The 27,585-nt window shown below is 44.3% G+C and overlaps 3 protein-coding genes across 7 annotated transcripts in view; 1 reads left to right on the forward strand and 2 right to left on the reverse strand.

The window, feature by feature from the left end:
* Positions 1–8,155, reverse strand: part of Smc1a (structural maintenance of chromosomes 1A) — a 41,793-nt gene extending 33,638 nt beyond the window's left edge. Inside the window, exons 1-3 of one of the 2 annotated variants that reach the window (XM_027432112.1) lie at positions 8,001–8,109; positions 2,083–2,271; positions 1,878–1,990 (exon numbers count right to left, since the gene is read on the reverse strand). In XM_027432112.1, the coding sequence (XP_027287913.1) occupies positions 1,878–1,990; positions 2,083–2,271; positions 8,001–8,109 (411 nt within the window). Of the gene's footprint in view, positions 1–1,877; positions 1,991–2,082; positions 2,272–8,000 lie in introns of both variants that reach the window. The other variant, XM_027432113.2, reaches the window with a different exon arrangement.
* Ribc1 (RIB43A domain with coiled-coils 1) lies at positions 7,777–18,813 on the forward strand. Of its 4 annotated transcripts, none has more exons than XM_027432116.2 (7): positions 7,777–7,920; positions 13,670–13,786; positions 15,466–15,547; positions 15,733–16,074; positions 17,543–17,661; positions 18,081–18,475; positions 18,572–18,813. In XM_027432116.2, the coding sequence occupies exons 2-7, from the start codon at positions 13,670–13,672 to the stop codon at positions 18,651–18,653; spliced, it is 1,137 nt and encodes a 378-aa protein (XP_027287917.1). In that variant the 5' UTR covers positions 7,777–7,920; the 3' UTR covers positions 18,654–18,813. The 4 variants fall into 4 exon arrangements, with proteins under 4 accessions (XP_027287917.1, XP_027287916.1, XP_027287918.1 ...); XM_027432115.2 differs by lacking the exon at positions 7,777–7,920 and adding an exon at positions 8,283–8,445; XM_027432117.2 differs by lacking the exon at positions 7,777–7,920 and adding an exon at positions 8,478–8,593.
* A 121-nt stretch (positions 18,814–18,934) lies between these two features.
* Positions 18,935–21,736, reverse strand: Hsd17b10 (hydroxysteroid 17-beta dehydrogenase 10). Its single transcript, XM_027432118.2, has 6 exons — positions 21,597–21,736; positions 21,075–21,239; positions 20,027–20,191; positions 19,782–19,910; positions 19,410–19,518; positions 18,935–19,240 (listed from the first exon to the last, which is right to left on the reverse strand). The coding sequence occupies exons 1-6, from the start codon at positions 21,621–21,623 to the stop codon at positions 19,050–19,052; spliced, it is 786 nt and encodes a 261-aa protein (XP_027287919.1). The 5' UTR covers positions 21,624–21,736; the 3' UTR covers positions 18,935–19,049.
* Positions 21,737–27,585: the final 5,849 nt, after the last annotated feature.

Below are 27,585 nucleotides of genomic sequence, written 5' to 3' on the forward strand. Positions count from 1 at the left end.
TCAGAGATGGAGATAAAGCAGGCCTAGTTGGGACAGGAAAGGCCAACAAACAGCAAATAGCCAATAATGATTTAAAAACACCCCAAAGGGGGCTGAATAGGTAGTTCAACAGTTAAGAGCACTAGTGGCTCGTCCTTCCAGAGGATCCAGTTCAATTCCCAGAACCCACATGGCAGCTCACAACCAACTGTAACCCTACTCCCAGGGGATCCAACATACTCTTCTGGTTTCCATGACATGCAAGCAAAACACTCACACATATAAAATAATTTTTTAAATGCCCACAGTCTAGGCATGGTGGCACATGCCTTTAATCCTGGGACTCAGGAGGCCAGTCGGGGCTACATAGTGAGACCCTATCTTTAAAAAAAAAAAAAAAAAAGGAAAAGAATTGAGTGGTGGTGGCGCACACCTTTAATCCCAGAACTCAGGAGGCAGAGGCAGGCTGCTGATCTCTGTGAGATGGAGGCCAGCCTGGTCTACAGAGCGAGTTCCAGGATAGGCTCCATAGCTACCGAGAATCCCTGTCTCGAAACGCCCCCCCCCCAAAGCCCACAGAAAAGAACCAACTACTGTCACTACTATCACATTACTGAAGTAATACAGTTTCCAGCTAGCTTCTAAATACTCCTCCATATACCCACAGGTAGGTACAAGTTTTACATGTCATCAAAGAAGCTTCTTTTCGTTTTCCAACAGAGATAGTTAGAGAGATCCACAACTGGACAAAATGCAGAAAATAAGTAACCATAGGGTGCCTAGCCCCAAATGTATCATCTATAACACAGCCCTTACATCTGTGGTTCAGGGCACATCTCAGAAGAGGGGGCAGAAAGATTATAGGAGCCTGAGGGTCTATAATAGTTTCTTCCTGAATGATAGTTTCTTCCTGACAGGACAAAGATGGTGTTCCCAAGAACTCATAACAGTATGGCTGTTGGCACAAGACCTATGAAGAATACCAATGGACATACCAATATGGATAGAGGAAACTTTCAAACTCTGATAGCTGCTAAGAGAGGGAAAACCATTTGCCCCGCTGCCCACCCTATCCCCACAAGAGCAAGACTTCAGCCCTAAACATACAAATAAGGGCAAATAATAACCAGACTCAGTAGAGGTGTGTATGTAAATAAATAAAACAAATACAGGGGTTAGAATAATGGTTCGGTGGTTAAGAGTATTTGATGTTCTTGCAGAGGACTCTGATTTAGTTTCCATCACCTGCATGATGACTCACGATGACTCACAACCATCTGTAACTCCAATTCCAGGGAGTCTGATGCTGCCTTCTGTACTGTGGGCACCAGGCACACCACACATGTGGTACACACATACATACATACAAGCAAAACACCCATACATATAATTAAGTATCTTTTTAAAAAAATCTATCCAGCCGGGCGTTGGTGGCACACGCCTTTAATCCCAGCACTCGGGAGGCAGAGGCAGGCGGATCTCTGTGAGTCCTTTTCAGACCAGCCTGGTCTATAAGAGCTAGTTCCAGGACAGCCTCCAAAGTCACAGAGAAACCCTGTCTCGAAAAACCAAAACAAAAAAAACCTACCTGCCTACCTACCTACCTACAAGGTCATAAAATTCCAGAGGAGGTAGTTAGGGAGACACAGGAGTTGGAGGGAAAAGAGGGAATGTGAAAACAATGCAAATACATTGTATAAAATCTTCAAATAAAAAATTTTAAGGATAAAAAATGAAAGTACTTTGCTGAGCCTGGCAGTGCATGTCTTTAATCCTATAATTCAGAAAGCAGAGGCAGGTGGATTTCTGTGAGTTTGAAGCCAGCCTGGTCTACATAGCGAGTTCCAGGGCAGCCAGGATTACACAGTGAGACCCTGTTTTTTTAAAAAATAACCCACCTGGAAGACAAGGAAGTTACGAGCTTTGATAAGAATGCCCAACTTCTCTAACTCTTCACTGTATTCATGTAGCTGGACAACTTTGTTGTTGATCTTGTACTCAGAAGAGCCCCCTACAAGACAATGAATGAGTTAGCAACGGTCAGGAAGTACTCCCATCCTAGGAATCTATCTGCTTCCATGGACTCTGATCAGCCTTACCCACCTACAATGACACGGGCAAAGGTGCGGTCCTCAGCTCCCTCCTCAGAGTAGACCATGCTCACAAAGGCTCGGTTAGCAGCTGGCTTGCCCACGGGAGCTCCATGTATCAGGTCCCGCAGAGTCTTTACCCGCAAGTTGCTGGTTTTCTCACCAAGCACAAAGCTGATGGCATCCATGAGATTTGACTTACCTAAGGGAGAAGGGGACACAGCAGAAGAGGGAACATTAGAAAGATGGGAAGGAAATAAAGGACAATTGAGAATAGAAATGTGCTCTTTTCTATTCTATTTTCTAATGTCAGACTAATAGAAAACAGAAAATAAACAGAAAACTGAGTCAATGATTTAGGAAAAACAGTTCCTTTGCATTTATTACTTATAGTAGGAGAAACTAAAACCCCATATAAAGAAACAGGTATTCATAGAATGGATTGCTCTACAACCTTTAATATGATAACAGACAGATACTACTTTTACCCTGCAAACCAGGTAGCTTGACCTCAACCAAGCAAAGATAAAAGCAAGCTGAACCAAGGGGCAAGACATAAGAATTCTAGAGATTTGTTTCACAAGAAATGTGACTATATTTAACACTGTTAAACTGTACACTTAAAAGTGGTTAAGTTAGCTGGGTGGTGGTGATGCACGCCTTTGATCCTAGCACTCGGGAGGCAGGAACAGGTGGGAGGCAGGGATAGGTGGATCTCTTTGAGTTCCAGACTAGCCTGGTCTACAGAGTGAGTTCCAGAACAACCAAAACTACAGAAAAACCCTGTCTCAAAAAAACAAAACAAAAAACAACAAATACCTATCTGTATCAGGAGTATAAATAAGAGGTAGGGCTTTACTAGCACACACAAGGCCCTGGTTCATCAGGCACAAGGCAATATCTAAAATGGAAAGGCTGAGAGAACCTTCTAGAATATAAGGCATTACTGAAATATATGCAAATAGAATATGGATGTTACTATAGGCTAATATTTTGTTTTGTTTTGCTTTAAGAAAACAATATCTACACAATCCAGGCTGGCTTCACAATCACATGCTAGGATTAAAACTTGAGAGCATGAACTATGATTGGACTCTGTTTCCAAAGAAGAAACATGGACATTTTGGGAAGCAATTAGGGTAGCTTGAAGCTTAAAGAAAAACTAGATAAATGATGACACAAAAACAATTTCCTTTGTTTTTGCTTAATTACTGATCATTGTGGGAGGGCTCACCCCTCCCATGGGGGTGGTGTCGTCCCTGAGCTGGTGGTTCTGGGTGCTGGGTTCTGGATTCTATGAAAAAGCAAGCTGACCAAGCTAGAGAAAGAATGCCAGTAAGTAGCAACTCCCTAGGCCTCAACATCAGCTCCTGCATCCAAGATCCTTCCCTGTTTGAATTCCTGCCTTGATCTCCTTCAATAATAAACAGCAGTGTGTAAATAAAAGTCAAAACTCTTTCCCCCCCCCACTCATTTATTGTAATAATGAAATAGTAAGACAGGATAATGATTTTATTTATTTATTTATTATATATACAACATTCTGCTTCCATGTATATCTGCACACCAGAAGAGGGTACCAGATCTCATAAAGGATGGTTGTGAGCCACCATGTGGTTGCTGGGAATTGAACTCAGGACCTCTGGAAGAACAGTCAGTGCTCTTAACCTCTGAGCCATCTTTCCAGCCCCCAGGATAACGATTTTATATGAATGCTGAAGCACTTGAAGGTGAACTGTTATTAAGTCTTCAATTATTTTCAAATGTTGAAGTGAGTACAAGAGAGAGAGAGACAGAGAGAGACTGACTTTGTATATATAGACCAGGGTGTCCTAAAACTCAGAGATCCACCTGCCTCTGCCTCCTGAGTGCTGTGATTAAAATCCTACACCACCATATCCTGCTAGCACATATACGTTTGACCATGTTCATAATACAATACTTGGAAAGAAGGTATAAGAAAACCTATGAACAGGCTGGTGAGATGGTTCTGCAGAGTAAGGCACTTGCCACCAAGCCAGATAACCTGAGTATGACCTCCAGCACTCACATAGAGAAAAGAGAGAACTGACTCCTGCAAAACTGTCCTCTGACCCCCACACATGCACCAAGCTTGCCACACAAGCATAAAGGATCTAAGTTTGGAGTCTTAGCATCCACTTAAAAAGCTGGGTATGATGGAGTAGGCCCATAACCTAGCATTGAGAAAGTGGAGACAGGGCTTGCTCGACAGGCAATATGGACCGGTTGCTGAGCTGCAATCCAATAAGATATCCCATCTCAAAAAACAAGATGGAATTGATAGGTGTTGGTGGAGCACACCGTTAGTCCCAGCACTCAGGGGGCAGAGGCAGGCACATCTCTGAGTTCAAGGCCAGCCTGGTCTACAGAGGGAGTTCTAGGACAGACAGGACTGTTACACAGAGAAACCCTGTCTTGAAATAAAGAAATAAGGTGGATTTATCAAAAAAAGACACTAACATCAACCTCTGATACAAACACACACAATAAATGTCGTTTTAAAAATAATTAAATAAAAACATTAAAGAGGAAACTTGGCATGTTTCTGAGTCTGCTCAGATATGTACCACTGAACCACATACTGGGAAAACTTTTTGTACTTTTTGAAATCACTCAGTCCAGTCTCTTGATCAAACAAGGGAAAAGGAGAGAAACTTAACAAAACAAACTAAAGTAGCAAAACCAGTACAATTTTTTTTGATACAGGGCCCTGCTATGCAACCCTGGTCCTCACTATGCAGCTCAGGTTAACCTGGAACTCATAGCAATCTTCTTGCCTCAACCACACAGGTGCTGAAACTATGGGTATGTGCCATCACACCTAGCAAGTACCAGGTTCTCAAACTTTTAAAATTACCAAAATTATATCATTAGTACACTATTTTTATATGGAGCTTCTTTCAAATATCCAATTTGTGTGTATGTGCATGCATATGGAGGCTAGAGGTTGATGGTGGGTGTCTTTTTTTAAATAACTGTTGAACTTATTTTTTTGAAACAGGATCTCTCTTGGCCTAGAAGCTCACTAACTGAGCTATAATAGCTGGCCAGCAAGTCCCAGGTATCCTCCAGTCTCCACCTCTCCAGTTCTGGATTATGAGTATATACCACCACACACAGCTTGCTTGCTTGCTTTTTTTTTTTGTTTTTGTAGACCAGGCTGGTCTTGAACTCACAGAGATCCACCTGCCTCTGCCTCCTAGGTGCTGGGATTAAAGGCATGTGCCGCCACCACCACCTGGCTCACACCCAGCTTTCTAAGTGGGTACTGAGAATTCAAACTCAGGTCCTCATACTTGTGTGGCAAGCAGTTTACAGACTGGGCCATCTCCACAGCCTTCTCTTTCATCTGACAGCATCCTGAACTCTTTTTAATACTTGTTAAAATACCAAGGCAGAATCAGCTATTTTCTTAAAAATACTACATCACATGATTCATGCAACTTTGTGATTCATGTTCACATTAATTACCCAATTTAGCTTATCCAAAAGTCTTAGGAAATAGGCATTTCCTCTACTTTAAAGAGGAAGAAACCTAGTCATTCCTCAAGTTAAACTGTCAGTGAGTTCTTTACTTCAACTGACAGGGTGATAAAAACAGTCTCCCTACAACATCCAGCTCCAAGATCCTTGCTCATTTGTCCTTCATTCTGTTACTGTTTGTTAAACACCTTAAAAACATAAACCTTGTGAGGCTGGGGATGTGACCCTGCTGAGTGTGTGCCTATCTAGCATGTACAAGGCCTTCAGATCAAACCCAAACACTGTATTACACCAGGTGGAAGTGAACACCTGTAATTCCAGCACTCTGGAGATGGAGGCAGGAAGATAAGAAGGCCATCCTTGAAGTAAGTAAGAATTTAAGACCAGTCTGAAATGAGATCCTATCTCAACAAATGAACAATAAAAAACCAAGATCAACCTGGCGTTCAACAATCAGCAGATCCGCAGGGTGGTGGTACACACCTTCAATCCCAGCACTTAGAAGGCACAAACAAGTGGATCTCTGTGAGTTCGAGGCCAGCCTGGTCTACAGATCAGTTCCAGGACAGCCAGGGCTGTTACACAGAGAAACCGTGCCATGGGTGGATGGAAGGACAGATGTATTGTTATACAGTCTAGATTCAACCACACTTCCAGTTACAGCAGAACTAGCACATAAGTTGGAATTCATCTTTCAAGTATCAATTTCCAACCTTTGAGCTTCTTCCTTGATTTTTTCAAGGATAACACCTTACAACTACAAGCCTTTTTACTCAATTCTTCAGTGTTGTAAACATTTTTTCTAATGTGCTTCGTGAACACTAACAAAGTCTCACTAACAAAACATCTCAAGAAATGGCTTCTTGAGGACACTCATACACTAGTGATGAAGATACAGACACAGGTACTATAAATTTGTGACAGAAAATAGTCTATGCTGGCACATGCCTTTGACCCCAGCACTCAGGAGGCAGAGGCAGGTGGATCTCTGTGAGTCCAAGGCCAGCCTGATCTATCTACACAGTGAGTTCCAGGACAGGCTCCAAAGCTACACAGAGAAACCATGCCTCAAAACACCAAAAAGAAAGGGAGGAGGAAGGGGAAGGAAGGAAGGGAGGGAGGGAGGGAGGGAGGGAAATTTCCGTCTGTGTGCCAGAGAGAAAGAGCAATTTATAAAGTGGGAACCAAGGGTTCAAGGGATGCTTCACAGAGCCAAACTTTGAAAGATATGCAGAAGGAAGATGTGGTAGAATATACTCACTTGGGGAGGGGAAATTTGAAACCATAAGGAAATTTGAAATTTGAAACCATAAGATATGGTCTCAAAAAAAAAAAATAATAGAGAGGGTAAGGACTCGGGCCAAGGGCCTTTTAAAAACAGCTGGATTGCCAGGCATTGGTGGCGCATGCCTTTAATCCTAGCACTCGGAGGCAGAGGCAGGTGGATCTCTGTGAGTTCAAGGCCAGCCTGGTCTCCAGAGCGAGTGCCAGGATAGGCTCCAAAGCTACACAGAGAAACCCTGTCTCGGGGAAAAAAAAAAAAAAAAGATGTTGCGATAGCAGGCTTAAGTCTGGAAAAGTAGGCTTACCTACTACCAAAGTCAATTTAAGCTATCAACTTTAACCCCTTTTTTTCAGAGCATTTAAAACGGCCTGAATATTATATTTTGTACTTTAACTTCTTTCTCCTCTAAATAAGTTTCCTGGGATCACGGACTTGACTTATTTTCCGCATAAACTTAACCGATAAAACCGGAAGCACTCAACAAATTTGGCAAACAAACAAGTTCAGGCTCATTAGGGCTTCCTGGTAGGAAAGCGGCAAATCAAGGCAACATCTCTTAGGTGTGTAGGGGCGAGAAACGGAATCCCACTCTGCTGGGAGAAGTGTTGTGTCTAAAATCCCAAAAGTGTCACAGCTGCACACAGGGAAAAACGAGCGTTCCAGTGAGAGTCGCGTTTGCGGAGTGGGGCTGGCTAAAGCAGAAAGTATACTATTTGGGACCGAATGCCAAGGCAGAGACAACATTCCCAAAATTTCCCAAATGTGTCGAACTTGAGACCAGGAACCTGGTACAACGCAGAGCAGAAAGGAGCCACAGGCCAAACAACTGTCAGCAAGTTCCAGGAAAGCGTGTTTTGGCGGGAGGGGTTGTGGGCGAGGCAACCCATAGTCCCGCCCATACCATTCTGCCCAGAGAGGGGGTTTGCACAAGACTCGGCCACCTGACATTTGGGAAGGGGCTCGAGTTAAGCATATGGCAGAAGCGGGAGAGAGTTCGAGTCGAATCCCCCCTCAAGGAGAGCAAGGAACATATTAGGGTTCAAGCGTCTCAGGTTGCACGGGGTAGGTTGTACTATTCTGGAGATGGACAGGGGGACCGGATCGCGACGCCAGCAGGGCCGCAGCCGGATTTATCATCTCACCAGAGCCATTGGGTCCAATGATGGCGGTGAACCTCTGAAATGGTCCGATAATCTGTCGACCCTTGTACGATTTAAAGTTCTCGATCTCAATCAGCTTCAAGAACCCCATGGCAGCGGCGCTACCGTAGGCGAGGCCGCAGATTACTCCTGGGAACCGAGGTTAGCCCGCGCGGGAAATACCGCGGTGCAAGCCGGGTGTACGGTAAACCTCGCGATAATAAGTACAAGCCAATGAGGATTTCCGGGGCCAGAGGCCAGTCACTTCCGGCTCGTGCGTGGGTGTTTTGACCCCGCCCCCCTTTGTCGTTGCTCTGCAACAGTCAAAGCGGTAACGGACTGAACTGGGGAAGCTTTAGTCCCCAGAAGGACTACTATCGCTTTGGGAGAGAATCAGAAGGCAGGCGGGGCCTGAGCCCACGCTTGCTGAGACAGAAGTCACAGCAAGGTTATGCCCTCCCCGTTGCTAAGGACTAGTAGGAGGCGGTGGTTTGTAGTCTGGGCTGTCTAGGGCTCCAGTCGGAAATTAGAAGGCACCCTGGGAGGGGTGGGCAGTTTGGACTAGAAGGGCGGATCTTAGGGAGGACTTGAGTGAGGTAAGATTGGAGTGTGAAGGAGGATGAGGACACTCCTAGACTCCTTGACAACGGAAATAGAAGTTGGGGAAAGTTGTGTTCTGAGATACTGCCCTTATCGCCTGCTTCTCTCTTATTTCCCAAAGCGGAATTCAAAGGCTGCCATGTAAATCCTAGAGCCAACTTGGACCCAATCCACTTACGAGCTTGAAAATTAGAATTCTGTACTGAGAAAGGTGTCTTGTGTGAACACCAGGGGTCCAAGTCCTTAAGCCAGTGCTCCAGTTTGTCCTTTTCCCCTTTCTCCTTACTACGTGTTTCTCCCCAATCCCATTCCGCCTGCATCATATGTCTATGGCACTGTACCTTCATCCCCATCTTTCTCTTCACTCTCATCTCCTTTGTCTACCTCCCTCATTGGCTTCTCCGTTCCCCTCCTCTCTCTCTCTCTCTCTCTTTTTTCGAGACAGGGTTTCTCTGTGGCTTTGGAGGCTGTCCTGGAACTAGCTCTTATAGACCAGGCTGGTCTCAAAAGAACTCACAGAGATCCGCCTGCCTCTGCCTCCCGAATGCTGGGATTAAAGGCGTGCGCCACCAACGCCCGGCCCTCCTCTCTCTTCTTAATACCCTGCCCTTATCCATTCATTGCTCATTTCCAGCCTTCATCCTTTCATCCACCTTCTATTATCTTATGCCTGCTCATTACTAAGTGATGCTCTTAGCAACCCTGAGGCTTCCCTTTAGTGGCCTTATAGTATGGCAACAGTTTGAATTTATAGGCTAGTGCCATTTTCAGAAGGTGGTCTCCACAGCTATTCCTGTAACTTTTTTTTCCAGACAGGGTTTCTCTGTGTAGCTCTAGCTGCCCTGGAACTCACTCTGTAGACCAAGCAGACCTCCGAACTCAAGAGATCCATCTGTCTCTGCCTCCTGAGTACTAGAATCAGAGGCATGTGCCACTACCACCCAGATTTGTAACTATTTAATGATTCATTTTTATTTGTGAAGTATGTGTGTATGTATGTATGCCACAATCACGGGACATCAGGTCCCTTGGAGCCGGAGTTACAGGTGGTTGTAAAATACCTGATGGTACTCTGGAAGATGGGGAAGTGTTTTTAACCACCAAGCCATCTCTCCAGTCCTATTCCTGTAACTGTTTTTAAAGAATGCCTAAAAGCTGGGAAAGTGAGAAAGTTCAGTTGATAGAATCTGATGGAAGCCAAAAATGAAGCTGTTGGTAAAAAAGTCTCAGTCACAGTCACAGTCAACAAGAAGGAATAAAATAACCAAAGGCTGAAATCTAATATAATTTTTAAATTTTTACTATTTAATTTTCAAAGATGACATGGAGCTTGGGAGAAAATTAAACTGTATCCCTAATTCTTTTTTTTTAAAGATTTATTTCTTTATTATGTATACAGTGTTCTGTCTGCATATGTCCATGCAGGTCAGAAGAGGGCACCAGATCTCATTATAGATGGTTGTGAGCTGCCATGTGGTTGCTGGGAATTGAACTCAAGACCTCTGGAAAAACAACCAGTGTTCTTAACCTCTGAGCCATCTCTCCAGCAGTTTCAAATGGATTAAAAACAAATGATAAAAGCAAAACTTTAGGAATTGTAGAATAATATATATGAGAATATCTTTATGAATTTAGAATAGGGAGATATTTGTTTTACATGGGGTTTTTTTGTTGCTGTTTGGTTGGTTTTAATATTTTTTTATTCTTTTTTGTGGGAGAGGCAGAGTCTCTTTACATTGCCCTGGCTGTCCTGAAACTCACTATGGAGACCAGACTGGCCTCAAACACAGGGATTCACCTGCCTCTACCTCACAAATGCTGGGATTAAAGGTATGTGCCATCACATGTGGCCTTTTTAAAAATCCTTTTATGCTTTCTTAGATGTGCCAATGAATGTGGAGCATATTCATCCCCACTCCAACCTCTTTCCTCTAAACCCCTATCATACCCCCCTGTTGTTTGTAACTCCCCAATAGTACTTCCCACATGTGCATGGAATGGACCTGCAAAGAATTGACTCTTCCTCAATTCTTCTAATTGGCATCAACTTCTAATAGCTCTTCAACTAGGAATGGAGCCTCATGAGCTCCTCACCAATGCTTGAAGGTTCATTGGCTTGTTGTTGTACAGGTCTCCTTCACGGCTGCTGTGAATTCATGAGTGCATGGCCCTGTCATGTCTAAAAGACGGCAGCTCACAGTACTCCTCCCCATCCTCTAGCTCTTTACATCCTTCCCATTTCTTCTAACACAATGTTCCCTTCTCTTTTTAGGTGTGAGGCTAGCCATTTACCCAGCCCTCCCTCTTCTTAAAATAGCCCTACTTAAAGCCAATATCCTTGTCTTTTAACTTCAGTGGTCTCCACATTGACCTTCTAGCTTCTTCAATATTGTTTTCTGTTGCCCATTCATCACACTGACAAGCAGCTTTTCTGAAATAAAATGTCCCCTTTATTTAATTACCTATTTAGCCAAATAATTGGTCCATGTTCCTTCATATTTTTGGAAGCCCAGTTTTGACACATAAGTGGTGAAGGGTTGCTAACATAAATTTTGTATTTCTCCTCATACAGGAGTCTTTTTTGGAGACAGCTTAAACACAAACTATTACATTTATTTTATTTAGTTGGGGGAGGGGAACATGGGCATGCACATGTGGAGGTCAGAGGACAACTTGTAAGAGTTGGTTTTTTTTGTTGTTTTTTTTTTTTTTTTTTTTTTTTTTTTTTTTCCTCTGCTTTCTCTGTGTAATAGCCCTGGCTGTCCTGGAACTCATTTTGTTGACTAGACTGGTCTTGAACTCACAGAGATCCACCTGCCTCTGCCTCCCGAGTGCTGGGACTAAAGGTGTGGGCCACCACTACCACCACCACCACCACCCCACCACCCGGCTAGGAGTTGGTTCTTTCTATCATGTGGGTTCAAGCATCAAACTCAGATCATCAGGCTTGTTGACAAGTATCATTACCCATTGAGCCATCTCACCAGCCTTGAGACAATTTCCTTGAGACTGGTTCTCACTCTGTAATTGAGAAGGACGCTGAACTACTGATCCTCCTGTCTCCATCTCCCCAAAGTGCTGAGATTATAGGCATGCAGTACTCAATCCAGTTATATGTGGTGCTGTGGATTGTACCCAGGGCTTCATGTATGCTAGACAAGCACTTTTCCAACTGAGCCACACTCCCAGGCCTATTACTACAGGCTTTTAAGAGCCAGTTCCTACACACCTTTTCAATTTGTCTTATGCCACTATCTCAATTGGTTACAGTGCTCTAGGCACGCTGCCCTCTCTTCAAGTACTTGAACTCTTCCTAGTGCTATAACTTCCAATAACCATTTTGTAACTGTGAAATAGTTGGCACAAACAGGGAAATATATATATAATATATATATATATATATATATATATGTATGTATGTATGTATATGTATATGTATATGTATATATATTATATAGCCCATATGTAGGTTTGGAAGCTTGACAAAATAGCAATCAATGAACCAACTCCCCAACTTAAAGTAGGTATAATTGTAATCTTAGTACTTGAAAGACTGGTGAAATATTACAACTTCAAGCCAGCCTGGATGACACAGTAAAATCTTGTTACAAAAGAAACCCCTCAACATACAGGAATTACTGGTCCCATTGAAATGTTTTGTCTCTTTTCAAACTACTCCCCGTACTGCAAAATCTATTATTGTTCTCTCTGTGATATTCATATATTGCATATATAGGAATCCATGAATAACATTTTTAAGGTTTTTTGTTTATATTTTGAGACAGTCTTGCTATGTAGCCCAGACTGGCCTCAAACTCATGATCTTCCTGCCCCGGCCTTTTGAGTGCTAACAAAGGGAGTTGGACCTTACCTTTTTCACTTATTTTACATTATCTTTTGGACACTTGTTTTAAAGCTGCTTACCAAGATTGTATTAGTTCTTTGGGGATTTTGTACAATGTGTTTTGATCGTATTTACCCCTCCTCCAACTCTTCCCAGATCTAGCCCCCTTTCCCTGCCCACCCAACTTTATGTGCTCTTTATTTTTTTTCACCCATCAAGTCCAATTCGTGCTGACAATATATTATTGAATATGTGGCCTTCTACTGGAACATGGTCAACTTAAGAGTGGGGCTTGCAGATCGTGGTGGCACACACTTTTGTTTGTTTGTTTTTACAGACAAGGTTTCTTTGTGTAACCACCCTGGCTGTCCTGGAACTCATTTTGTAAACCAGGCTAGCCTTGAACTTACAGAAATCTACCTTTAATACCAACAATCAGGAGGCAGAGGCAGGCAGATCTGAGTTCAAGGCCAGCCTGATCTACCAGAGCGAGTTCCAGGACAGCCAGGGCTACACAGAGAAACTCTGTCTTGAAAAACAAGCAAACAAAAATAAAGAATAGGCTCTACACTCTTCAAGAAAACTGACTCTCTTCTTCCAGAAGCTATCAGTTCCCAACAGCTCCTTCACTAGGAGTGAGTCTTGGTGCCCACTTCCTTTCTGAATGCTGGGATTTGGTCTGGCTTGAGCTTGCCCAGGGTTTGTGCATATTGTTGTCAAAATTCCCATGAATTCATACCTACAGCTGCCCCTGCTATGTCTAAAGACACGATTTCCCTGTATTCATCCACCACGTCTCCTACAGTCTTTCCACCCCCTTTGCAATGGGTAGTGAGCCTTGGGAGGAGAGGATGTGATATAGATGTCCCATTTAGGGCTAAGTATTCTGCAGTCTCTTATTCTCTGCACCTGGGCCAGCTTACAAAGGCTTTAAGCTAAGGAGTGCAATGGTCAGACTTGCTTTCAGAAAGACCCCCATGGTAGCCAGGGCAGAGAGTATAGCATTGGAGTAACAGACCATCAAGGATTCTGAGAATATTGTCTGACTTTAGACTGAAGCTTGACTTAGTGTGGTGACAGTAGAGATTGAGGACATAGATATGAAACATCAGAAAGTAAAATCTGGATCATAGCATGTAAGATATTATAAGGGAGAAAGAACTCGAGGTACAGTATAGTGAAGGACAGTGCCAGCATCAACAGTCCATTCCACCTTTCATTGCTCCAGATGTACAAGTTAGACCTCACACCAGACCCCAAGGAGATAGCAGCCATTGAGGCTAGAAGAATTCGAGAAAAGGAACGACAATGCCGATTCTTCAACGTGCGGAACCGAGTCATGGGGGTGAGTGGGTAATGGAAACCACTTTATGAGACTGGAGCTACTTCCTCTTATGTCTAGAAAGGAATATAGCAGTGTGTTATGACCCTCTGGATTCAAGAAAGCCCTAGGACTGGAAAGGAAGGAACTGGAGGACTAACCCTCATATGCCTGGGCAGGCTTAGGAAGTCAGGATTGTGCAGGGACAGGTGATGGGGTGACAGCTGGCTCTCTGGTCAGCTCTTGGACTGTAGCTGGTTCTTAAGGGGTTGCTGCCCGGCTAAATATGATATATTAGTTATTTTTCCTGTTATTATGACAAACACAAGGAAGGACGGGTTTGGTTTTGGCTCAGTTTGGGTATATAGTCCATTATTAGGGGGAAGGAGCAGAAAATGGCTGGTCACTTTGCACCCACAGTTAGGAAGCAGAATTCAGTTCACTTTTTTCCTTTTTATTCAATCCAGGACCCTAGTCCATGGTATGGTACTGCCTACAGTTACGGCAGGTACCCCCCACTTAAAATAATCCAATCTCGAAACTTCCTCATCAACATGTCCAAAGGTTTCTCTCCTAAGCGATTCTAGATACTATCAAGCTGACAGTATCTTATGTATCTTTATTTATTTGGGAGGGGTCATGAGGTGCTGCATGAATGTAGAGGTCCAAAGATAACTTGTGAGAGTCAGCTCTCTCATTCCACCATGTGACTCTCTGGTAGCAAACTCTCTCGGGCTTGAACTTTACCCATTGAACCATCTTACTAGACCATGTTGACAATATTAACCTTCACAACTATGAAACAAGCTGAGGGATGGAGACTAAGGGGATGTTGATTCTTCACTAAACTGTATGCCCTTTTGTACTATTTTGAAATGTTTTAAGTGAATTATAATGAAAGAGAAAATATTGATTGCTTTAATAAAAAAAAGGATGCTGAATAGGTGGATAGAGAACGAATGCAGCCTAATGATCTAGAAAAGACACCATACTTGTGTTCAAAGCCAGGTCTGCTATTATGTATGTGGCTTTATGGTACATAACCTATCTTGTCTTCCTCTGTAAAATGAAACCAAATAAAGCACTGAGGTGTCAACTTTGAAAAATCAGAGGATGCTACCTGACTACAAACAAACTGATGTTTGAGTGGTCTGACATAGATCCTGGTTGCAAGAATTCCCCGGGACCTGCTCTATACCAAGCACTATGTTGGACAGTGGGGAATACAATGATAACTAAGGCCTAACTTCTACCCTGAAATAGCTCACAGCCTAGTGGAGGAGATAATAGAGATCAATGTCAATACAATATGGACAATGGGTCCTAGATTATGGGGTAGAACTTTCCTGAATAAATCTTGAAGGGTAAACCAAAGTTTAGATAAAGAAGGAAGGAAAGACTTCCCAAGGGAAAGAAACAGAGCAAAGGCTGTGGGTTCGAAACTGCTTAAGATGTGCAAAGAACTGGAAGACAAATTTGAGAGGGGACCCGGAAAGGAGGTACAAAAAGATAAAGGCAAAAGCAGCAGCTAAACCACAGATGTGTTTACAAGCTTTGTTCAGTGTTAGAACTTTATACAGTAAATCCTGAAGAGCTATAGGGGGATTTTGAAGGGGGTAATTTCTAAACAGCATCTGTTAGAGTATATTCAGTGTACCATGATGAGACCCTACTCTAATTTAGCTCTTTCCTTTGCAATCCAGGTGGATGTGGATGCCCTGAACTACCAGGTGGAAGAACGGAAGCTGCGGGAAGCAATAGAGCGAAGCAAAGAAATGGCTTATGGTAAACACTCAAGGCTGGGGCAAAACAAAGGTATAAACCAGAAAGATGGGACTGAAGTTGGGCAATTATGCCTCTAAATAGAGCTTGAGGCTCTGGAGTTAGAAGACAAGCCAGATGAGGAGCAGAGGCCAAGGTGAGTGGGCTCTGTTCTGGGATGTCTTCATGTCCCTGTCAATCACTCCTAGGTAACAAGCATGTGCACTATGATCTGGTAGCCCAGATGCTAGAGAAGGAAGAGGCAGAACGGGCATGTCGCTTGTCCAAGAAAGTACAGGATTTTCGGGAGCAAAGGCAGCAATTCAAGAATGGACACGAATTTGACTTCTGGGATCCAAACCACCTCCAGGAGTTTCCAGTCTCTTATTTTGACAGAAACCCATGCTTTGGTCCATCCAGCATGCAGTGCTTCCTTGGAGAGGACCTGGAGAGGGCCTCATGCCTGCGAATGCAGCAGGAGCAACTCAGATACAACCTGTCAAAACAGCTGCAGGAGCAACAGGCAGCCAGAGAAGAGGAGGCGCGTACGGGTAAGTAGCTTAGCAGGGAGCTCCTGACCTGGGGCTAGCATTGTGTGGGAAAGTTACCCATCCAGCTGAGGCAGAAAGGTTAGTCTGTACAAGCCCTAAGTTCCCTGACTTCCTTCAGCAACTGACACCATAGCCACTCTTCATGATTTCTTGGCACTTACCTGGAGGAAGCATTTTACAGTGCTATTTACTTTCTCTCTTTTTTTTTTTTGTTTTGTTTTTCATGACAGGGTTTCTTTGTGGCTTTGTAGGCTGTCCTGGAACTAGCTTTTGTAGACCAGGCTGGTCTCGAACTCACAGAGATCTGCCTGCCTCTGCCTCCTGAGTGCTGGGATTAAAGGCATGTGCCACCACCGCCTGACTTACAGTGCTATTTACTTTCTACTTTGGGCAAATGAATGTTCCTCTCTGTAACTGAATTTGTCTTTTCCTTATTTCATGAGACAGGCTCTCACTATGTATATGCAGTCTAGGGTAGGCTTGAACTCAGCTTCCTGTATACTGGGGTTCCAGGCATGTGCCACCTTGACAGCTCAGTTTCTTCATCTTTAAAATAGGCATTATAATTCACATCCCATAGAATAGCAACTACTATTAGGATACAGTCTGTGGCCATATCTTTCTTTTACACTAGAGAAAGGGCCATGTCTTTCTACTCACACTTCACCTTTCAATCACTAGTGTCTGACAGGGTCTAGGAACAGCAAGACCAGTGTATGGCTAGAGTTGGGGAAAATTTAGTAGCTTTGCTTATGCTGTAGCCATGGCTGCCATGCCATTTTCCTCTTCATCTCTGAACTTCAACCTTTACATTTCTTGTTGTTTTGGTACTGGGGATGAAATCCAGGGCTTCATATATGCTAAGCACACATTCCTACCACTGAGCCATTTCCTTCACACTCAAAACCTTTGATAGGCTTATGTGCATCTCTGCCATTGGCCTCACCAGGTTGTTGTCATATTTGATCTGTCTCTTTCACCAGAGAGGGAGGGATTTTTTTTTTCTTGTGTAGGAGGTGTTGAGACAGGGTCTCATAAAACACGCACTGGCTTTGAACTTGCTATATAACCAAGGATAACCTTGACATTCTAATCTTCCTGCCTCTGTCTCCCAAGTACTGGAATTAGGCACATACCACCACACTGCACTAGGCAAAGAGTTCTCTGAGTCAGGAGCTAATGCTGTAGTATCCTCAGAACCCAACAAATAACCTTTAGACTGGGGCTTAAAGAGATGAAATTACTTAAGGCCACATAACTCAAACACAACAGAACTACATTGTTACCCAAGTTGCTGTGCTTTGGCTACCCCAACCCCAAAGAGTAACTCCTTCCATATCATTCTAACTTTGACACTCAAATCTGTACACAGAAATATATAGCATGTCAAACAAATAGCTAATGAGTGAACTAGGAATGGGGACTAGAAGAAGCAAGTTCAATGCCCTGGCCATATTTTTCTGTGTAGCTTTGCTTAGTGACCAGCTGCGCCTAGCTGTGGACACACGAGCTGCTGAACTGGCCAGACTGGAGGAGTCCTGTCGAGCCGCCATGAGGACTGCTATGGCCAATGCTAACAGGGCCCAGGTATGTCTTGAACTATCCAGTGCACTAAGCCTACCCCAATGCCTAAACAAAGTCCTGGGGAACTTTAACCACAACTTTCTCCTCACACCCCATTTCTAACCAGTGCAAGCATTCTCATCTACCCAAGGACTCCCCTTCTACCTAAGATCCTATTAAAGCTTAAGTCACCTCTCTCCCTACCTCCAGATACAGGGTGACTTAAGAATAGGTGTTGACCTATTCCCTGACCGCTCAGACTAAGTGCAGAGAAATTCCCCAGGCCATTTTATTCCCCCTCCACCATACTGTTAGGGTCATTAAAAATCCATATTATGTTTCTCAGTTCTCTCTGAGATTACTAGGGCTGTATTTTTTCCACCCCTTTAAGTAAGTTTCTTAAGGCTGGGCCCCCAAATGCTTAAATTTGGGCACCCCACCAGGCAAATAAGCAGGCCTTGAAGCATCGCCATGAACAAAAGCAGCAACAGGAGACCAACCTCATGGAGGTCAAGAAGCAAATCACCAGTGATCTACTGACAGAGAATCCTCAGGCTTCCCAGCGCTCTCAAGCTCCTCACCGGGTCCTGCCCTATTGCTGGAAGGGCATGACTGCAGAGCAGCGAGCCGCCATCAGGAAAACTCAAGAAACACAACGACAAGAGAAAAAGGAACAGCGCAGAGCAGAAAAGTCCTTGGAAGCTGAGTGGGGATGCCAAACCAGGCGCTTGGCTGAAGCAGCACTGGAGCTGGAGGAACAGGAGAAACAACTGTGTGCAGAATTTCGAAGAGGGCTGGGCTCCTTCAACCGGGAGTTAGCTAAGGAGCAACAAGCGCAGTGAGTTCTAGAGGGTAGCAGTGGGGTGGAAGACAGGGGCTATGTGGGAAGGAATGACAAGGAAAGCATATCACCTGTGGTCTTTGATTTTCACAGGCAAAATTATCTGAATTCAGTCATCTACACCAACCAGCCTACTGCCCAGTATTACCTACAGTTCAACACCAGCAGCCGTTGAACTCAGGGTGGTCATCTCCCTTGTCACCTATCAATCTCACAGGTGGCTAAGATTCGAAAAAAATGCTGCACACCCCTATCTCTAAGCTCTCCTCAGTAGGAGAGACCTAAGCCCTAACCTCCACTTTCTACCCTAGGTAATAAAGTTATTCACTACAATGTGACAGTATACAAGTGTAAGATTCCACCTTTCCCATTCCAGGCTGGGGCGCTTGGGTATCCTCCTCAGAACCTTCATTTTCTTCCCCATGTTAGTTCCCCTTGTACACAAGACTGCTCACATCTTGTAAGTTTGAGAGTTTATTAGGCACAGAGGGTGACTGGAGCAGAGTTACAAAATGGCTGTTCGGTTTCCTTCAAGCTGAAAAGAAGCTGGTGTTTTTCCTGCTGCCACCCTTCAAGGCTGCATTCGAATGGCCCCATCAAGCCGGATGACCTCTCCATTCAAGAATGGGTTCTCAATTATGGTCTGTACCATATGAGCGTATTCAGCAGGGTCACCTAGTCGGCTGGGGAAGGGCACCTGGCTGGCCAAGAAGTTCTGTACTTTCTCTGGAAGGGTGGTAAGCAGTGGGGTGGCAAACAAACCTAGACAAGAGCACCAGAATCAAAGGTTCAGTCTTGTTTTCATAGTTACCTGCTACTTCCTCACTTTAGTGCTAAGCTGCTGATACCTAGGTAGTGGGTATCTGCTCCCATCTGCCTACATATCCCACCCAATTCTAAGTATGGCAAAAAAAGAGAAAGAAATGTCTACCTGGAGCAATTGTCATCACACGGATGCCTAAGGGAGCCAGATCTCGAGCAATGGGCAGTGTCATGCCCACTATACCCCCTTTGGATGCAGAGTATGCAGCTTGTCCAACCTGGAAAAAGAGTGGAGATCATAGGTGGGAGAGCCCCCACAAGAACTTTGCAACCCCCAATCGATGGGCGTTGGTGTCACATGCCTTTAGTTCCAGCACTCAGGGGGCAGGGACAGGCAGATCTCTGTGAGTTCGAGGCCAGCCTGGTCTACAGAGTGAGTTCCAGGACAGCCTCCAAAGCTACACAGAGAAACTCTGTCTCAAAAAACAAACAAAAAAAACAAACAAACAAACAAAAAAAGAACTTTGCCCCATCCACATACCTGACCGTCAAAGGCAGCCACACTGGCAGTATTAATGATAACTCCACGTTGGCCTCCCTGGTCTGGTTCATTCTGGCCCATCTCACCAGCGACCAGGCGGATGACATTGAAAGTGCCTAAGAGATTCACCTAGAGGGTGGGTAGAACCACGATGTAGGATGTAAGGCCTTTTGTTTGCTTAAAAGCTGAGTGCCTACAGCCAGACATTTTTTATTCCTACCCCTGGAGATCTGCCAAGGCCTTACATTGAGAACCCGCTGGAAGTCCTCCAAGGTATGGGCCTGGTTCCTCTTTTGGTTGTATGTCTTAATTGCCACTGCAATACCTGCACAGTTGACAGCCACATCTACGCGGCCAAACTTTTCTTTTGCTAGAGTCAAAGCTGCTTGTACATCCTTCTCAGAGGTCACCTTGAAAGGGAGAAATGAAGGGAAGGTATTCATTTCCTGGCATACACAGAGCACTAAACTTAGAGAGTAGGGAAGCCCAGTCTTTGAATGGGAACAGAATTGAATAGGAACAGAACTGTGTGAGCAAAAGAAAGCCAAGAGAGAGTTGTGATAAAAACAAGTGAAAGGAAAAATGGTAGGAACTATAGAAAAGTATTGCAAAGCATTTTTCAAATTTATACTCTCTTTGGAGTGATAAGCCCCTGGTAATTCTCAGCTGCTATGAATTGGGGCACTATACAAACTTGTTTTGCTTTTTCTCTTTTGCAGAATTGACAAACTGAGGGTCTCCCACATGCTAGGCAAGAACTGTACCACTAAGCTATATTCCAATACAACCCTGTTTGCAGAATTACTCCCAGGAACATGATCTTTTTTTTTTTAAACCCCTTCCTGCTGAGTTCAGGTTTTTCAACTCTGTAAACTCTGTAAATATAAAATCACTGGGCAAGATAGGCATTTCCAACAGTTCATATCTCCTCCAGGAAATCCTGGTGTGTCCAGTCCTCATGCCCATTATGCTGAGCCCCGGTGTTAGAATTCTTACTGCAGGTGATGTTATGTGCTCAGGGACTCAGGTCAAAAGATGAAGAGAGATGGACTCACCACCCTTACATTTATTTGTATGCATGTGCAGGCATGTTTGCGCCAGAGCACATGTGTGGAGGTCAGAGTCTGTTCTTTCCTTATACCATGTGGGTCCTGGGGATCAAACTCAGGTTGTTATGGATGGCAGCAAGTGCTTTTACCGGCTAAACCATCTGACTGAACCCAGGCAGTAATTAGGAGCAACCCTCCCCCCTCCAAGTTTCCTCATGCACACTCCGGTAAAGTCCTGACTCACGTTGGCTGGGGCAAACAAGCAGCTCTCTCCTAACTTCTTGGCTTGGGCCTCACCCCCCGAGTTAGGTAGGTCCAGAAGCACAGCTGTGGCCCCTTGTCCCACCAGTCTTTCGGCCGTAGCCAGGCCAAGGCCCGAAGCTCCTCCAGTTATTACTGCGACCAGGCCCTGTGAAGAGGTACACGTGAAACGAACTGCTAATGTCCAAACCACCCCCACCCTTTCACCTGCCAGTTCCTGAATTCTGCGAAGAAGCAGGGGCAGTCAGTGACTCCAGTGTGCTTCCTCTCCACACCGCTGACGCGGCGGGGGAGGGGGTGTGTGTCTCATCCCACGCGAGTTTCTCTGTGACCCCTCACACACATGCAGTTGGACGTTCACCTATTGAGCCCAACCACCACAAACCCAGGCCCGGATAAGCAGGACCCTTTCCTTCAGGCACCGATCTCTCCTCTCTAGTTCATGCCAGCGCAGTCCTAACCTAGCCTGCGTAAAAACAAACGTTAGAGGCACAGAGCAGTCTACCTTCACGCTCCGACACGCCGCAGCCATCTTGCACCGGTCTCGCCACCAGAGGAGGGCTTTTACTTAGTCCCTCTTGCACATGCGCTCGCTGATTGGCCGGCATAGAGACGCCTACTGGGGCGGGGAGCAGCGGCTGCGCACGGTAGGGGGGAGGGGAGGGGCGTAGCCTGCTGCGCAGGGACCTTGGAAAGGGGAAAGGCGAGGACTCAGACTAGGGAACGTTTTATTTGTAAAAACAACCTGGTGGCACCTGCATGGTATCACCACCCCTTCACCCCGCTCTCTAGCTAACCATTTGGCATGCAGCCACCTCCACCAGAGGACGCCAGAAACTGAGTCCCTTTCTCAGTAAAACTTTTCAAGTATAAGTGAAACCGATTCCTATCTGCGAGGTTCTACCGGGTACTGCGGATACACAGAAGAGGAGTAACAGGTCCATACTTCCCAGGAGGACACAGTTCATTTGGAGAAAGACGAAATTACAGGACAGACAACGAAAGGGGCAGAGAACCAGATTTTTTTTTTCAGTAATGGAAGCAAACTCCAAGGCCCTGTACCCGTTAAACAAGTACTCTACAAACAGCTACAAATAGCCCAACTGCAGGTTCCAGAATACTCAGCTGAGGAGAGTGAAAAAAAAAAGAAAGAAAAGAAAAAGAAGCTTCTGAGATACAGAGAAGCAGCAGCAACAGAGACAAATATGTCTAGGCAAGGAGAGAGGTCAGACAGGATCACACTTGATTCTTGTGGGTGGAGGGGATAACAAAACAGGTATTCCAGGGCATCTTTCATCACCTCAGCCTTTACTATGTTCCTGTGTTCGATGCCTAGATGGAACACTAGATTGGACCTCATCCACAGCCTGTTGTTAAAAACTCAGGTCTCTGGTCATTCTAAAAGAGCTTTCACTAGTATCTAAATTAGAATCTTTAGGATGGACATCTAATCTGTCTTCCATCTATGTTTTTCCTCAACCCAAAGTCTTCAGGCCCACCAATCTCAGCCTACACTTTCTGACTGTAATTGCATTATGTTTTTTTTCTATGTTAAGTATTCTCCAATGGACTTCCCTCAAGGACTCCTAGTTGTTGACAGCCAGCATACCTGTATTGATTTTCACTACTTTATCAAAGGATTTAGCACCAGATTAACAATCTTTATTTTATTTTATTTTTGGTTTTTTGAGATAGGGTTTCTCTGTGTAGCTTTTGGAGCCTGTCCTGGAACTCGTTCTGTAGACCAGGCTGGCTTCGAACTCACAGAGATTCACCTGCCTCTGCCCCTAAGTGCTGAGGTGAAGGCGGGGTTTAAATGACTCCACCAGACCCAAGATAGATGATAATTAGGTATTTATTAGGGAAGCACTTACACAGATAAGAGTAAATAACCACCGCCATCTTCCTGCTCCAGAAGATGCAGTCTCCTTATGTTCTCCATAACCAAGACAGCTCGGGCCAGCCCCTCCTCTATCTTATAATGAGTAACATCTACACCTGAAACCACGCCCAAAGGTTGTGGCCACTATGTGTGGTTCACTGGCAAGGCAAGATGCCACTACATTGAGGTGCTGAGGTTAAAGGCCTGTGCCACCACTGCCTAGCTTCACAATCTTTATTTTATTTTATTTGTGTGTGTGTGTGTGTGTGTGTGTGTGTGTGTGTGTGTGTGTGTGTGTGTGTTCATACTGTGTGGGATCAGAGGGCAATTGTAGGAATTGCTTCTCTCCTTCTAGCATGTGGATTTGTGGATTCTGGGAGTCAAATACAGATCATCCAGCTTTACAGCACCTTTCCCTACTGAGCCATTTCACCAGTCCCAGACTCACGTTCTAAATGTTTTTGTAGAATAATTGCTAGCATGTACAAAGCCCTGTATTCAATGATTCCCAGTGTGCAAAGCAGAAGCAAATGCTAACAACAGAACTGGCACTAGTAACTACCACAACTTTGGATTAATAATATGATTTTGAGAAGAGACCTGTATCTATAGCCATACCATAGGGTGGTAACCCTGAACGTGCCCGATCTCATCTAATCATGGAAGCTGAACAGGGTCAGGCTTGGTTAGTACTTGGATGGAAGAAGAGATATGCAATACCATATTGGGCTCCAAAGATCTGGTTTCTGAGCTGGGGAGATAGTCCAGTAGGTTAGAGTGTTTGCTATGTGTGGTGCTTTGAGGGAACGGCACTATTAAGAGGTATGGTCTTGTTGGAGTAGATGTGGCATTGTTTGAGGAAGTGTGTCACTAAGGGTGGGCTTTGGGGTCTCAAATGCTCAAGCCAAGCCCAGTCTGATTCTCTCTGCCTGCCAATCTAGATATAGAACTCTCAGCTCCTTCTCTAGCACCATGTCTGCCTTCATGACTTTAACTGTGTAAAGGTGTGCATTTGTTTAATGCTATGAGGATGTGTGTTTAATTATGAAAAGATGTGTTGCATTTGTTTCACCTTCCTGCCTAAGGCCCCTGATTGGTCTACTAAAAAGCTGAATGGCCAATAGCTAGGTAGAGAAAGGGCTTCTGGACAGAGAAAATAAATAGGAGAGAAGAATGAAGAGAACAAGGGAGAGAGGGATGTGCCAGGGCCCAAAACCAGGCAGCTGTCAGACAGACACTGGAGGAAACAGGAAAGTAAGACATACAGAAAGAAAGGTTAAAAGCCCCTAGGTAAAAGGTAGATAAAGAGAAACAGGTTAATTTAAGTTAAAGGGGAAAAAAAGCAGCCAGAAACTAACCTAAGCTTGGCTGAGCATTCATAATAAGTCTTCATGTCATGATTTGGGAGCTGGTTGGTGGCCTAAAAGAACTAAAAGAACCCCCCAAAAAACAAAACAAAACAAAACAAAACAAAACAAAAAAAGAGTGGTGGTGGTGGTGCATGCCTTTAATCCCAGCACTTGGGAGGCAGAGGCAGGTGGATCTCTGTGAGTTCAAGACCAGCCTGGTCTACAGACTGTGTTCCAGGACAGTTAGGATTGTTTCACAGAGAAATCCTGTTTCAAAAAAACAAAAACAAACAAAAAGAAAAAGAAAAGAAAAGGCCTGCTACACTACTTAATTTAATCAATTGCCAAGACCCATTAATATAATTCCTAAGTATGTCTTTGGTTCTTTGTTTTATTTTGACGGTGCTGGCAATTGAGCCCAGGGCTTTCTGCATGCTAGGCAAGTGCTCTGGCACTGTGATACTTCCCAATCCTAAATGAATCTTAGATTTGGCACTTCCTTTCTCCTACTTTCCTATAACCACCATCCAAAAGCTCTTGCCCAGCCTATTTCAACTGATCAGATTCTACTGTTGTCCCTCTTAAAAAGATGCTTCAGGAAGCAAGCCAACAAAAGCCTGTTCCTAAAATCCAATTTTTAGTTATCTTTGCTTAATTATAACTTTAGCAATCCCCCTGGTTTTCTTTTTGAGAGAGGATCTCACCATGTATCCCTGGCGTACCTGGAGCCTCAGATGTGGACTGTCTAACTTCAGCCAGCATGACACTACACTTTTTGGTAATAATGCACAACTTTATAGCTTCCTAAAGTGGTGTGATTGTCACAGAAGGAGATCACCAGACTGCACTTGAAAAGATGGAGAACTCAGCTTTGTTAATGGTCAATAGCATTATTGAAGCTAGTGCTTCAAATAATAGGACTCCAATCCATTGTCTCATTCAGGGTTTTTGGCTTTGTTTTGGGTTTTTGTTGTTGTTGTTGTTTTATCAAGAAAGGGTTTTTCTACATAACAGCCCAGGCTGTCCTAGAACTCATTTTGTAAACCAGGCTGGCCTCAAACTCACAGAGTCCTCCTGCCTCTGCCTCCCAAGAGCTGAGAGTAAAGGTGTGTGCCATCACCACCTGGCCTCATACAGTTTTTATTGGCAACACAGCATCACTTTTGGGCATTTTTCTAGTGGGCTTTAAATTTTAGTCTGTGTGGTCACAGATATCTATCAGAAAATTTACTTTTCCCAATTTTCATTTTTTTCAAATAAACTTCATTTTTATTTTGTATGCATGGTGTTCTGCCTGCATGTATGCATGTACACCACATGCATGCAGTGGCCATAAAGGTCTTAAGATGGTATTAGATCTCCTAGGACTGGAGTTACAGATAGTTGTGAGCCACCATATGAGTGCTAGGAATCAAACCTGGGACCTCTGGGAAAGCAACCAGTGCTCTTAGTAGTTGGGCCATCTGTCTAGCCCATTTACTTAATTTTTAAAAGCAAGTAAGCATGTTTATGGAAGCAGAAACAGAAAAGTCAAGGCAGTTATTTGGGTACTGTCTACTTCTCTACTTCTCAAGGCAGCTTGGATATGGTTCTTGACATAAAGAGAAAGTAAAATTCCAAGAGACAATGTTATTTTTTTCTCCTCAGTCAAGGCTACACGCCTGCTTAACTCTTTCCTACCATTTAGCTTTCCTTTACCCTTTTCCGGCTATGACAAAACTTAACCCACTTTTCTTTCTGTAGCATTACGAGATAAACATATGGTACAAATCTGTGTGTACCTTGTATTTTTTTATTGTTAAATCTAACAGTTCTACCCGACAAATGACTCCCAGTATAGTGAGCTACTCCTTCTCAGGCACCCACAATGCCATATGCCTGCCACTGAGCCAGCACCTACCCTCCTACCCTCTGAAAGGCTAAAGATGTAGTTTGACCTCTGTATCCGTATTAAGCTATAACACGTGGCTAGGTGCCTAAGGGAATAGCATTGTTTGCTTGGTGAATAGATGCATATGAATGATAGTGCAATAAGCCTGCATCTTCTGGTGGACTCAGTAAATGTCCCAATCAGTATACAGTATAAATTCCACCTATAATCCATCTGCCCTAGACAACCATGGAGGAATCCTTGCATGGAGGAATCCTTGCATGGAGGAATCCTTGCATCCTTTCCATAGCAATCCAAGTAGGCTGTCTGCAAAGCTGGGAGTCTTCTGCACACTCAGTGAGGCTGGTATAGGACCAGCTGGGTTTTTATTTTTATTTTATTCTCTGTTTTGGTTTTTTAGAGCAATAAGGAGTGGGAGGGTGACAACCATATCCTGGACATAAGGAGGTGAGGAAAACAGCAAGGAAGAAAGTGGGGGAAGAAGAAAAAGAGATATGAAGAGCCCAAAGAAAAGCAAGGGAAAACAGGTAGGAATAAAGTCAAGAAAGGAGAAAGCAGCTGGCACCAGTATAAGGAGTGACAGATGCCTCAAACAGGAGGCGGAAATCAGTGGGAGGGAGTCTATGGCACTCAATGCAAAGCCATTCTTCCCCTGGAACTCCTCCCCAGCCCTCCTGCTAACAGAGATGAGGCAAAGTGGAGCACTCCACCTGCTTGTAGTCAGAGGCAGATGCTGGGGTGTGGCCTTCTCTGGGCCTCCCAGTTCTCCAGCTCATGGGAGGTAGTTTCTCACACAGTCCCAGCAACCCCAAATAGGGAGGATGAGGAAGTAATATCTTCCACTTAGTTCCAGCCCAGGGTAGAATTAGAAAAGACTCAAACCAGAATAAAAGAAGAGGAATCTGCCTGGGAGGGATCACAGCTGCCGCTGAAACCCCTGCTCTTGTGATTTGAACAGCACTCTGAAGTGGGGATCCTGCATGTAGGGGTGCAAAGCTTCAAAGGCACCCTTTATCTCAATAAAATGTCCTTATTTATTATCATGTGTGAACATGATGAGAGCCATATGTACTGCATCACACATGTAAAGTTCCAAGGACACTTTTTATAGAGCTGGTCCTCTCTTCACTTTGGGACGCTGGGAACGGAACTCAAGGTACCAGGCTTATGTGATAAGTGCCTTTACCTGCTGAGCCATCTCACCTGCTTCTCACCTTCTCTTTAGTATAGACCATAGGTAGAATTTATTACAAGGTAAGGTGCGGCAGTCTCAAGGATAAGAGTGGGCAATGGCCAAACAGACAATTGCAGAGGAATGTATTCCTTGCATTCTCAAGGAGTGAGGGGACAACTTCCAGAGAGACTGTGGTAC

This window comes from Cricetulus griseus, chromosome X (assembly GCF_003668045.3).
Source record: "Cricetulus griseus strain 17A/GY chromosome X, alternate assembly CriGri-PICRH-1.0, whole genome shotgun sequence".
Taxonomy (NCBI): Eukaryota; Metazoa; Chordata; class Mammalia; order Rodentia; family Cricetidae; genus Cricetulus; species Cricetulus griseus.